This window comes from Malaclemys terrapin, chromosome 2 (assembly GCF_027887155.1).
Source record: "Malaclemys terrapin pileata isolate rMalTer1 chromosome 2, rMalTer1.hap1, whole genome shotgun sequence".
Taxonomy (NCBI): domain Eukaryota; kingdom Metazoa; phylum Chordata; order Testudines; family Emydidae; genus Malaclemys; species Malaclemys terrapin.
Window position 1 is genome coordinate 102667180 of NC_071506.1, and position 14432 is coordinate 102681611.

At 37.9% G+C, this 14432-nt stretch overlaps 1 protein-coding gene across 3 annotated transcripts in view; it reads left to right on the top strand.

The window, feature by feature from the left end:
• ATP9B (ATPase phospholipid transporting 9B (putative)) overlaps positions 1-14432 on the top strand; it is a 291535-nt gene that overhangs the window by 30257 nt on the left and 246846 nt on the right. For all 3 annotated transcript variants that reach the window (XM_054019115.1, XM_054019116.1, XM_054019117.1), the window contains exons 3-4: positions 8805-8955; positions 11948-12061. In XM_054019115.1, the coding sequence (XP_053875090.1) occupies positions 8805-8955; positions 11948-12061 (265 nt within the window). The remainder of the gene's footprint in view (positions 1-8804; positions 8956-11947; positions 12062-14432) is intronic.

Consider the following 14432-nt stretch of genomic DNA (forward strand, 5'->3'; position numbering starts at 1 on the left):
CCTGATTACTGAAGCTACCTGTTGAGTACAATAATTACAGTATGTTTTCTTTGGAGAAGTAGTTTCTGCTACTTAAAACCTAATAAGGAATAGCTAACCCTTGCAAACTATGCAGAACTTTTATGTTATCTTTCTATTTTGATAAAAATGCTGTTTTGAAAAAGCTACTGACGAGTAAGCTTGTACAGTAAAAGTAATGAGAAGAAAATAAACTTGTTGCATTAGGGATGTAGAGTTGGATTTTAGCTTTTGACTTAGAGAAACACATTTAGTATGTGAAATAGTAGAGAGCCTTTTTAACATTTGCTGCTATTTTTAAATACAGCATTTAGTGAGTGCTGTGGGGAATTTATTTTTTTATTTCTTCAGACAAAGCAGTATAATTTTATGAACTGGGTTTTAAAAAAAGATAGTTAATGGACATACCTAAAGGAAACTCCTTCTGTCACAACCCGTCTGTTTGTTGTAGTTTTTGTATTGACACAACTGGTACACTTCTGTCTTTCATCTTTTTTTACATTTGCCTAATTTTGTTACTAAAATTTGTAGCCAGATGGTAAAATTCATAGCTAAACCTTAAAGAAAAGGTTTCCTGTGTCTTCATAATTAGCTTATAGCATGTAACATCTTTTGTTATTTAAAATTGTGTTTTATATTTGGTGTCTCCTGGACGCCAAAACCTTTTAGTTGTTTTTCATTCCTGGGAGTATTTAGGTATTTAGTATGTAGGTCTTTACAGAGGTCAGATAAACAAAAATACCAATATCAGGAATCAGTCTTTGATTACAGTGGGGATCTCTGTTTAACAGGGCCGGCTCTGGCTTTTTGGCTGCCCCAAGCAAAAAAAAAAAACGGGGCGGCCAGAACGGCAAAGCAAAAAACACAAAAACAAAAAAACCTGCGGAGCGGTCGGAGCGCGGGTACAGGGGGACCGGCGGGGGAAGGGGGAGGAAGCGGGCGGGAGAGAGAGAGAAGGGGGCGGCCAGGGCTACAGCAGGGGCACTGCCACGCGGCCCCTCCTGCTGCGCCACCGCCTGCCGTGAGGGCTCCACTCGGGTCAGCGGGGAGGGAAGGAAGAGGACTGCCCTGCAGGGCGCTCTGGTTCTCCGCGCCGCCGCCCCCTACAGGGCGGCCGGAGCGGAACAAGAACAACAACAACAAAAAAAGCGGCCGTGCTGCCCTGGGATTGGGCAGAATGCCACCTCAAACAATCTGCCGCCCCAAGCACCAGCTTGCTCAGCTGGTGCCTGGAGCCAGCCCTGCTGTTTAATCAGGAATTTCGCTTAAAAATTAATGTTATGAGATTGCCAGCAGTTCGTATGTAAGTAATCAAATACATTAATATTAGAAAATGACTTGGCCTAGTTGTTTAACTGATGAGCCCTTGATGAGATCTACTGCTCAAAATTTCTGATGACGTAGGATGTTAATTTTAGCACTTATTAAATATGAATTTTTTAATGTTTGAATACTGTCAGGTTTTGACAGACTGTAAATTTCCTCAAAGATCTGATGGATTTTGACATGCATAGAAGTCTGAGTTAAATGTACTCCTAAACTACTCAGGACTCATGATGACAAGATGGACATCTTAAAGTCTACACATGAACTGATAGGGATTCCTGTTATGGTTATAAATTGCACAGAGACTGACTGACTTAGTCCCAAAGTAGTAAAACTCATTTGTTCCAGAAACATTTCAAAATGGAACTGGCAAATCCATAATAATTTCCATCAGCTGAGACTTTCTTGCATCTGAAGGCTTAAAGCATGCTTATCTCTATGTGCCAATCAATACTTGTTATCAGAGGTATCTCAATTGTTTTCCAGTCACAAACTTCATTCCGGTGTCTGTACTTTTCAGTATTTACCAAGCTGATGGTCATTATGGTGACTGCCTTCAGCTATCCTTTTTCCTATCATATAATTCAAATAAGTAGTTTGAGAGCTTCCTCTGCTCAAATGCTCTGTAGCAAGAAAGGGAATAATTCAGTTGCTTCATAGGATACCGGGGGTAGCAAAAAGGCTTTAACATCAGAAGAAATTATACATCTAGAAATGAGGTTGAACACCAGATTAGGTACAGTGGTTTTTACAGACTAACTTCGAGAATTGATTCACACGATACAAACTTGAAGGCCAGTTAAAAAACTGAGTGTTTTCATCTATTAGGCCTAGTGGCTTATCTGTTCATCTCTCCATGCACAAAATTACTGTTTGCCATAAAGTGTTCTCTTGGAATGTAACAAAACAAATTTCATATCCTGTAATGTGGGACTGTGCTCTAATTTTGTCCCTTGGGTATACGCATTTCTTTGAAGAAGGTATTATTCAGAGAAAGGTGTCTCATCACTCCATACTAACTGTTGCTGGAAAACTATAAGGAATAGGGGTGATCAGAAAGCAAAGCATTTGTCCCTTCCCACTAGCATGGAAATAGTAAACATGATGCATTTTTTATCATCTTATTCTCTTATCCTTCACTTGTGACGTTTTCTGAATCTTAATCATTGTAATGTACTTATCTGTAAACTCATCAGCTGTGCTTCTATACTAAAGTACTTCTTGTTTGTTAGCATATTCTCTAAACCCCTGTATAAATTTTCATGTTTCAAAAGCTAGATTTACTCCTTATCCAAAATTAGACTTACTCTCTTGAGTAAACATTTCAGAGGGCACAGCAGTGTCTTTTTAAATAACTTGGAAAAGTGGGGTGATAGGTATGACTTGCTGTTGTTGGTGTAAATCAGTTTATTGTCAAATTATTTATATTTTATTGATTAGTTTTTTGAAAAATAAAAGGAGAAAAAAAGACAAAAGAAGGGAGGGAAAGGAAGGAAGGCGGGGCAGAGAGGGGAAAGGAGAGAGATCTGTTTCCATCCTCTAGATGTTAATCAAAGATTTCTAAAAAAATTAAACCAAATCTTTTAAAATTTGTCTGAGGCCCCTCTTCTTGAAACATTACCTGCTCATTAGCTGCCAGGTCAGTCAAGCTGCTGTGCCAAGCTTCTATCCCTAGAGGCAACCTGCTCTTCCATTTAAGCAATATGAGTTGTTTGGCTGTAAGTACTGCTCTAGAGAACCAAGCTTTCTGTGATTTGGAGAGTTGCCCAATATAATGGGACTCTCCCATAACGTGTGAGCTAGTGTGGCTCTGGAAGACTCACGCCTACAGCATCAATCTGTTTTGGTAAAGTTCGTGCACTGTAACCTAAGTTGGGTACAGTGTGAATGACATACAGTTTAATGCTGACTCAGCCTTAATCACACGTTGGGTGACAAATGAGATCCAGTCCAATTTAAGCTTAAACAGTTTCTTGTAGCATTTATTTTGTATGTTTTACGACAGTACTGTCACCACCCATGAATCACAGATACATGCAAAAAAAAAGGCAAGAGAAATAATTGATCAAGTTACCTCTACTGGGGACAGGGTGACTTTTTCAAATCTCTGGTCTCTACTGTGTTCTTTGCCGGTGTCTTCTCCACTCTCTTGTCAGTCACAGGTTCTCTCAGAGGTCCAGAGAGTCCCGAGCCTCTTCCAGCTTTTGAGGCCCCTAGCCATAATAAAAATAAAAAATGACGGCACATGAAAACAAAATAAGGCATCAAAAAAACAGTGAAACATAATTTAAATATTTTTTTATTTAACAAATGCTTTTCTAGACTTTTTCTGTGCAAAAAAATTGTCTTTTACCAAATTACATCTCTTATGTGCTTAAATTTGCAGCTCTAAGCTGAGAGTGTGTCTCGTTTTGGTCCGATAGGGATGTGCAATAAAACAAGTTGCAAAACTTATCAAATGCCAAAAAATTAACAAGTGTCTAAATCTGAGGCTCCTTTTGAGCTTGAGGTCCAGGCCAAATGGCCCTCCTGGCCCCCACTCTGTTTGGCCCTGGTCAGTCACCTTGTTCCATAACTTTGCCCTGATTCAGTTACCAAGTTACCTCATTTCTGTAGCTATCTATTCTGAACACCTGGCTAAAATGTTCTTATGCATAAATCACAATAACTAACCTAAACTAATACATTTTTGCTTACCCTACTAAAACTTACTTTTATTTGTCTACTTCTATCTGCTGTTAATCCTACTGGCTCCATCCAGTTGTTTTTATCTTACTGGTCTGTTTTTGTGGCCTTTGTTTTTTACTTGTTAGTTTGTCTTGGCACCAGAAGTAAACAATTCCCTCAAGACATTCTGTTTCACCCTGCTATTTACACAGATGAAGGTTTTACAAAGCAAGACACAAATCAGGTTTCACACAACTCTCAAGCTGTTTCAGTTAAGTTCTGAAGAGCTGCATCAGCAGAAATGCAGTCAAAAGCTGAAATTCCTTTCTTTTCCCATATTATATATAATCATTTCTATAATAGCATTAATTACACGGTTTTCCAACATGTAGACCAATAGTATAGTTTTAGTATTGAGTATTGTATGTTTTCTTACTCAGGTACTTAAGGACACCTCTTAATTCAACGTAAAATGATAATTAATATTATGTGTGTCTGCTCATTTATGATTTTCAGCCTTCTATTTATATAAGATTTCTAATGTGCCAGTCACTATCTACACACCATTTCCTTAAATGAGGTCCATGTCAGTTTTACACAGAGTGAGCATGAGCTAGCTGTCTTTCATCGATATTCTGTTTTCCATTGGACCAAGGAAATAGCATTGTCTTTGTTGGACGACAGAGGATTGTAGAGCTTTGTTTTATTGATGGCATGGCAGTCCATGTTGTCTTAGGATCTCCCCTAATGGTTTTGTATCATCGTATCATAGGACTGGAAGGGACCTCAAGAGGTCATCTAGTTCAATCCTCCAGCACTCATAGCAAGACTCTATAGATCAGGGCTGGCCCTAGCATTTTTCAGTCTAAGCAAGTAGTATTTATTTTGATTTCTAAAGCAGGATGATATTTTGCCATTACTTAAATAGCATATAAAGGTAAAAAATACAATCACCCCAATAGCACTACACTCTTAACAAAAATCCAGCTGTAAATATGGAAGTACACAGTAAAAAGGGGTAATCAAACTTAACTCTGCCCTGTAGTGTCACCATGAGGGAAAAAATATGAAAGAATCTATTGTCTTTAGACATTTAATCTAATCTGGGATCACAAAGAATAAATGTGTGGACACAGCATGGTGTCAACAATCACAGCAAAGTAAAGATTATTTTTGTGCATAAGTATGTATTTCCATACATTTAATGTGTTAGGATTTCTTTAAATGTAGCCTTATTTCTGAATTTCCTTTGTTTGTACTGCTTGTTTTTGGGATAATTCCAACGTCCCTCTAATGGGTTTACTGTTGAAATTACTGGTAAATGCTCTCAACCTTAGCTCCATTTTAATTTAGTTTTTGGTCTTAAAATAACTCTCTGTCCTTATCAGTTCCAACATTATAAGGCCAACTACATTCAGTTTCATTCATAAGTGTACCTGGACCTTAAATGGAAAGGTCTATCAATTCGTTGGATGGGATGCATCCCATCCAGAAAAATGGTCAGTCCTCCCTGCTTCTTGTATACTGGTACTGTGCTTCCCCAGTAGTTTAAAATTCTTTTTGTAAATGCCATAAGGCAGTGGTAGGCAAATGCGGCCCGTCAGGGTAATCCAGTGGCAGACTGCGAGACAGTTTGTTTACATTGACCGTCTGCAGGCACAGCTGCCTGCAGCTCCCAGTGGCTGTGGTTCGCTGTTCCCAGCCAATGAGAGCTGCAGGAAGTGGCGGCCAGCATGTCCCTGCGGCCCACGCCACTTCCCGCAGCTCCCATTGGCCGGGAGCGGCGAACCACGGCCACTGGGAGCTGTGCATGGTCATGCCTTCGGACGGTCAATGTAAAAAACCAAATTTCTATGTGCAATTACCTTACTGAGGTTTGTGTCTTTCCTAATGATATCAGTGGTTTTGTACTGCTCAGTTAGCTAAATATCACAAAATGATTTATATTATTGCTATGCCTGGGAGAGAGAACTAGGTGTCACATCACTGAGTCTGGTAAGTTTACTGCATAGATGTTTCTTTTAAAACATGGTCCAGTTCTATAAAAAACGCTTATATGGCATCTTAAAAGCTACTTGCAAGTAAACTGAAGTTCTTCCTGGGTCTTTGTGCATTCCATCTTAAGGGATATGGCACTCCCTAGTATTGAGTCCCAGAGCAGAGTATCCCCATGTGTATGGAGTGCTGCCCTGACCTTAGTTCCTTCTTCTCTATGGCAAAGAACATTAGGAACCTTCCTACTTTTCTACTTAGCAGATCTTCTCCTCCATCCTGCATAATTTAGTTTAGCCTTAGTTCAGTACCCCTTCTTCTCAGGAAACAGGACTCTTTTTTTCCCCTCCAGCGCTGGCATCAACCTAAAAAACTACATCCCTCCTACTCGTCCTTCCATCCAGAATGAAATGCTCATGTGCACTGTTTAATATGTTTAGACGAGGCCCATTGTCCTCCACTGAGGTTAGAAGGTCATCTCCTATATTGAACCTTCATGTTGCCTTTTTCGGCGCAGGATCTCACTTTCAATATGCACTCCTTTTGAGTCAGGGGAGAAACTTTACCAGCCTTCTCCCTCTCCACTACCTCATCTGCCCTCTGCAGTTCCCTCTTGAATGGAGAACTCCCTATAGAGGTCAGATTTTTTTTTTTTTAATTACCACTCTTATTCTCCATAAGAATTTTTTATTAGTGCTTGTTTTATAATTATGGAGGTGCTGGCCACGTCTCCATAGTCAAGGTTGAGTTGTTTTGCACTTAAAGATTGGCTTGGGCATTTTGGCTTGGGCATTGGTGCATGAAGGTTTCTCTCTCCTGTCACTGCTGCCTTGGCTCCTTTTTGCCCTGCGGCACAGCATTGCCAGGGATCCAAGACAGGAGCTCAGGAGGAGCCCTTATTGCTCACAGACATTGGGATTCAGGAACTGGGGAACTGGACTCTCCCCTGCCTCACGTTCACAGGGCTAGTCTCACTAACATAGCCCTCTAAACTAATAAGGCAATTGAGAATTAAAGGTCAAGTTTGCTAGAACACTTGGGTGAATTTGCTCTACTGTAGTGAATAAGAGAAGCTTATACCTAGGCTTAACACTGGTGTTCCCTGGTTGCTTTGGTATACCAGTGAATCTGCTCTTTAAAGTTTTATATGCATGCACACACGGTCTGGAGTTTTTAATAATTAAAAAAAACTATGGAAATTGCCGAAGAAAAAGCTCAGTTAAATTACTTAGCTGTACTTGCAACTTTAATTTCATTTTAAGTGTAAAACACATTACTGGGATGTTGTAATGCTCCCCAAACCAAGTATTTTAGACCAAGATAATTCAGAGTTAAGATTATACTTAGGGATATCTAAACAATAAATTACTGCACAGCAATTGGGTGTAAATCTATAGTGCTCCAGTGTGTCATACGCTGTCTGTATGGACTCTGTTGCTGCTCACTAAAGTTCCCTATTGTAAACAAAGCACAGGAAGGAACTTTCAGTGAATGGTAGCAGGTTTCACACAGTCAAGTAGTGTGTGCCATGCTGGAGTGCTGTAGATTTGCTCCCCAGCCTGCTGTGCACTAACTCACCATGCAGACAAGACCTTAAAAGAAATTCAAAAATGCACACAAGCAACCTTGACCCCCTGCTTTGTTAGAAATACCATGAGGTGAAAAAATATGTTTTAAAAATTAGGTTAATTTAATCTGGGAAAGCAAACACTAAAATGTCTTGATTGTAATCATCTGGTTATTGCATACCATCATTCCAAGGCAGAGTTAAGGTTGTTTAGATACCTTACTGTACATGCCTACTTTAACATGCTAGGATTTCTTTTAAATGTAATATAAAACTGAATTTCCTACTACAATGTACCTTTAATGTGTTTTACCCTTGAGAGTCCATATCAGTAACTTAACTCCATTTTAATGCAGTTGTTTTGTGTGGGAATATGTTGTTGTATTCCAGGTTAGAAGTTGGCTAGTATGGAACATAGCCAGCAATTGGCAGGGAGAGAGCTGAGACTGAATGAAGGAAAGACACAACTGCATTAATTAAGTGAAGGGATTTTTAGGGTATTAGGTTTGAGACAGCTGTGGTGAAGTAATTACTCCAGCACACTAAAAAATTACTGTCCTCTGAAGAGTTGAGGGTGGCTGCCATTAGAAGAAGAGGAGAATACCATCTGGAAAAGCCCTGTTTTTTATGGTTATACTTTGGATGCTCAAAGCTACCATTTTTGCTTAATTCAGTCTGGTTTCTAAACAAAACAAAAAGCCTGGGTTCATCAGTCAGTTGGACTTCTAAACCTGCTAGCAGTGAGCCGTACTTGTTCGTGGCTCGGGTCATATGATCTGTCACATTTAGACTTAAAATAAATATATATATATTTTATTTTTAAGGAATATGTGTAGCGGCATGAATGAGTAAAAATCTCAGCAGAGACCGTAACTAAGCTGTATTTCAATTACAGCAAAAAGATCAGTTTTTAAAAATCAAAATCTAGAGTTCATTTCCCTGAGGGAAAGTGAGTAACAGATAAACAGATTTATCTTGAAAAGCCTGCTGTTAAGAAGGTGATAGCAGCAACACATAATTTTTACAGGTAAGGCTAAGTATTAGAAATACTCTGCACCTGCACTAGAATTGAAACCACCAACTCTTTATTTATGATATAGACATAGGCCAAAATTTCAAACCTGAGGGCCTAAATATATTCTCCTAACTTCAGATTTCCAGGTTTGAAAATATTGGTATAATGCATAGAATAGCTTTTTTAAAAATTAAACCAAATATTTCTTGTTCTTTACAGTTGCTGTGACTGGCTCATAAACATTTGCCGAAGAAAGAAAGAGCTAAAAGCTCGTACAGTATGGCTTGGATGTCCTGAAAAATGTGAAGAAAAATATCCAAGAAATGCTATAAAAAATCAAAAATACAATTTCTTTACATTTATACCTGGGGTAAGGCTACTAATAATTGCTTTAAAGTGGGCTTAGTTTATGCCCCTTATGGTATCTTAACAAAAAAAAAAGTCTGAAGAAATAGATATTCTTACCTACTTCATACTTTCTGTATTTAATTTCTCATTCTCTTTATTAGTGATGACCCTTACATGAGTGTAAGACTTTTTGTTTCTAATCTCACTGTATTTTCAGAGTGGCACAGATTATAGAAGTGCAATTTGCATGTAATTCAATGAGTCATGTAGCTAGAATTCCATGCAGCTCTCTAAAATTCAGGGATAAATGTTCTTTTGCATTTCTTTATTCCTCACTAGAAGTTATAATCCTCTCTGGTACCACAGCTGATTGTGTGGAAATGATTATTTTGTCACAGAGGGTTGACTTTAAATGAGGAATAAATAGCTGAAGGTTCATGCTCTTATGCAGAAGTCTTTAACAGCAGTGAGTGCGTATAATAACATATAATAAATATAAATAAAATAGTGAAAAATGTTCCATTTAAATAACAGGGCTTGGTTGCTCTTAAATTATTTTAAGGACAATGTTAACAAGATCTAGTTTAAAATTAATGTGCTGTCTTTTCAGATCTGTTTTTACATATTGTGGTTTTAAAGTACAGAATTATTTTATACGTTGAATGCACCTTTTAAGTACTTTTTGTTATTGCAGACTGGAATGTTTGCCATTTTATTTAAAAACAAAGGTCACAGTGTGGCTTTTTTATTGTTTTTTGTTATTTAACAGAGTTGATTTCAGTGAATTCTTTGCCTTCAGTGTTCATTCTTTGCATAAATTACCAATTGACTTTACAAATGTTTTGAGTAGCTGTTTCAGTGTTTTTTTAATTTCTTATCAGTTTTGCTGAAAACACAACTTTTGAAGAGAAATGTTTCAGTGACTAAAGTAAAGGACGTTAAGCTTTAACTAATACATTTTTCATTTGTACGGAGTCCTTTTTTGTATAACAAATTGTCTTGTAGGTTTCAATACAGAAATGTTTTGTCCTTTGAATTTAAGTAATCATACCTGTTTTATATTGAGCCTATACCTCTAACCATATTCATCCAGTAGCTGGCAAATGCTTGATATCCAATATGTCTCTTTATTAAAACTCAAAAAAGTAATGGCCCCATAATTAAGACCCATCTTTTGTCAGGGTAATAAAATGTCAATTACCTCATGCAGATAAATATTCTCTTTATTGAATCAGTCCAATTTTTTCTTCCTTGGCTTAAATTATTAAATACTCAGATTAGTTACACAGTGTATACTTTCATAAGGGTCACAAAGTTCATTAAGTATATGGTAAGCTATTGATTGTTGTGGTTAAAAATATATATGTATATTACTAAGACTGTCACAAGGCATGCTCCTGATCCCTGTAAAGGTGAGCCATATTTTGCAGTTACCTGTTGAGGGAGATAGCACAGTTCAGATTCTTTTCCTAAGAAGATATGGTACTTTGAAATGTTTTATAATTGCACAGTAGGAATCCTATTTTGATTTTTTTTTCTTTCAAAGAAGAGTGGCAGTTTTTTAACTGTTAATTTATGCTAACGGGCACTTTAAATAAACCACTGGTGAGAAGAAAAAAGCTAATCACCCTGCCGAGATTAATTTGTGAAATAATTCAAACATTTTAGACATCAAAGGAAAATGTTTTATTGTGAACATAAACACAATATCACTCCAGCATAGCTATTTATCATTTTAACAATTACAGCACTGTACAGTACTGTAAATAATTTATGTAACTTTTCTCTGTAAGCATTAATAGTATTCATAAGTTAATAATAAATGTCGTACTTCTTGAATGACTTCTGTTGAAACTTCCATAATGTTGTTGTGCGTCTGTCACTTAGTTGTAATTGTACTATTTGCAATCCCGCCACTGGCAAATATGGGTATGGTTTATTAGTTTCATACTGAAAATAAATATATTTGGAATAATTTACCGAGCAAGGTATTATCAGTGTTTTACTTTGACTTAGCAGAGCAAAAAAACAAAATAAAACAAAAAACACTCAAAATATTGCTTTGATATATTTTCTCATGAGAACCTGTGTGGTATCATGTATATTGTAATAAATATGGACCTAAATATTAAAGCTTCTAAATTTTACTTTATGGTCATCTTGTTACATTTACACAAGGCCAAAAACTGTCTCATAAAATTTTCATGTCCTCATGACTCCCCTGGACAGTCTTGTTCTCATGTAATTTCTTTATTCTGCCTATGAAGATATTTGCTTGGAGAGGGAATCTGAAAAGAGGGAACAAAGGTAGCTGAACACCATGTTCATGCTCACTAGTTCAGTTCCCAGTATAAATCAGCAACCTCAGGTCTATTGTACCCTATAGTAGCTAATAACTATTCCCAGAGGCTTTTCTGCCTACTGCGGCTTTTTGGAGCACAATAGTGTTTCAGCCAGGATGCTGACATACTCCCTGTGTTGGGACCATGGAGTTACTGATATGCAAAATTAGATCACCCAAACAACCTTCATTTTGCTTTGTATTGATACCATGAGGAAAAGAAACTACTGTCTTTAAAAATCAGTTTAATTCAAGTTTGGACCACAAACACTAAAATGCCTTAATCATAATTGGTTTTTGAATGTTGTTGCTGTAGGACAGATTGCAGATAGTTTGAGTTAATTCCAGGGCAAACCATTTTACTCTAATTTAATCCAGATTAGATATATGGAGATATACTAGAGATTATTGAAAATAATACATCTTGAAAATTCAGTGATTGTTATGCCTGTGATTGCTGCTGTTTATGGGTTGTGGGGGAAAGTATTTAAGTAATTTTAAATGATTTTCTCTGTACATAATGGTTCCTATAAAAAGTGATAATGAACTGATTTTATTAAACACGCAGTATAATGAAGTTATACTTATGGAAAAAGTAAAATTTTTTTCATGTACATTCCTGAAATAAAATTTTAAGTAATTTTTTCTGTTTTTCTTTTGTTTTTCATTTTAGGTTTTATATGAACAGTTCAAGTTTTTCTTGAATCTCTATTTTCTCGTCGTGTCCTGCTCACAGTTTGTACCAGCGTTGAAAATAGGGTACCTGTACACCTACTGGGCTCCTCTGGTAAACAAAAAAGCTGATATGAGATAGGTTTTAGTATTAGTCTGCTTTTGATTTTAGAATTGTATTTATAAAATTTAGATGCTTATGTTCTAATATGGGTGGGAGGTGGCAGCGGCAGGGTGCTCAATTGTTTGTTTAAATTATTATGGGCACATGTTCTCAAAAGTATTTCTTGCTCCCCAGGAGCTCTGCAGCTCCTGTGTGAACTACTTCCTTATCTAAATTGTTAGTACTCTCTGTCTGGCTGGTGGTAGCTACTGAAATATGAAACAAAAACATCAGTTTTAGTACAGAACATTTGGTACATTAACAAATTTTGTTTTTAACATTTTTATCAAACACTGACTGCAAAACTGATATGTATAGTATTTTCCGATGTTCTGTAGGTTTCATCTGTATGAGAGGGCACAGTCAGAAGTTTAAATTCTTCCATCCTTGAATGTGAGAATCTTCACCATTTTCTGTCTCCACAGCAAATGGAGGCAGATAAGATCTTTGTCTCTTTTACTCAGGACTGCCCCTCAAGAAGAACTATCCAGAATTCTTTTCCTCCAAACTATACAGATGGCAGAATCAAAGTCTTCTTTTGTAGCAGGACGCTTCACAAGATTTAAAAAAATAACTACATTTCTCTCTGTTTCTTCATTGGCTTCAAGGTTATTCTCCTTGTAACTGTTATAATCCCCCCCCCCCCCACACTCCACTTCCACCCAAAAAGGGGTTTCCAAGGAGGATTTAGTAGGTGACATCTCCCTCAGGATACAGCTGCATTATGACCTCCAGGTGTAACTCCCGGCTCTTGTAGGCATACTCGCTGTAGCTCAGAGAGAGCTAGAGAGAGTATGAATAGCAGTGTACCCATGATAGCATGGGCAGGGACAGCTGTTTTGAATATGTACCCACAGGATCGAGGTGGGTTTGTACTCAGCACAGCAAAGCTGTGCTGCCATTGTCTGTGCTACCATGGTTATGTTACTTTTTATACTTGCACTAGCTCTTATCAAGCTATTGTGAGTACGTATATGCGAACTGAGAATCATGCCCCTGATTTGTAGTGTAGGTGTAGCCTAAGGCAAGCAGCAAGGGAAAACTGAATGCAAGAAATGCCCCCATTGTTAATCCCCTCATTAGGCTTTTGGGGGCAAAGACAAAGCTGCCAGTTGGGGTGTAGGCAAGGTCTATGTTGAGGCAGTTGAGAAGGCTGCAAGGGAACTCTACTTGCAATTTGTGTATTAGCAAAGCTCATACCAAGATGGTTGAACAGGCTTCAGGAAAGCTCCATTCTGAGACTAGACTCCACTCATCCAGAACCAAGTAACAGTGGGCTGGAGGTCCAAATGATTCTTATTCCATTCCCTGGAGGATGAGTATGCCTTCTCTCCCCTTCTAGCCTCCATGGGTCCCACAGGAGATTAAAAAATGGCTGCTCTTTTCCTTTGGGAAACTTGTAGGGAACATGACTCTCATCTCTCACTTTTAAGTCTCTGTTGTAACTCTCCCCCATGTTGCCTCAGGGATTTGGCCCAGGGACCAATAAAAGAGAAGGCCACTCAGCAAGCTTTTAAAGGGGCAGCACAAAATTTCACTTCTCCTGTAAATTGGCTTATTCCATTACCTTCAAAACTCCCGTTGATGTCTTAAAAACCTCTTGAGTCAGTTTTCAAATATTCTCTAAAGCTGAGGGGAAATCTCTGAAGTCAGGGCTTGGATTAAGATAAAGCAGTCACTCATCTAGACTTCCCAGAATTAAGGATGCATAGGGCAGGGATCTGTCTTTGCAGGCTTCTGTGTTTTTTGGAGGAAAAAACACAAATTTTTGTTAACTTGAGAGAGTCCTGTAATGCCTCTTCATCCAATATAAGGGTGTGGTTAAGGAGGGGTATTTATTGTCTATTAAGGCAAAATGTCCTAACATGCAAATTCATAAATTTCACATGCACTAAAAGACTTCATTGCTCTTCCATAAGGCAGAGCCTACTATAGCCTTGTTAGTCAAGGGGACACAGCTGTACCATATGAAGAAGTACTCCTTTGGAGTACTCTTTTGTTAGGAACTGACCAGAGGAGAATAGGATCATCATTCAGACAAAACTTGGATACATGGACTTCAACTCTGGCAATGTTGGCTACAACCACAGATTATGCTGGACTAATCTCTACTAGAAGGCCGTTATAACAACCCGATGCCTCGTATGTAGATTTTCCTAGTAGTTCCTACTGGGACCAATGCTTAAACTGACTAAGATTTACTCTACATTGTAGAGTTTATAACATAGTGGCCCATGAACTAGCTCTTCATATGATGACTGTGAAACACATTTCAATTTGATGTCAACCTTATAAATCATCTGTTGATAGGCTCTTGGGGGAG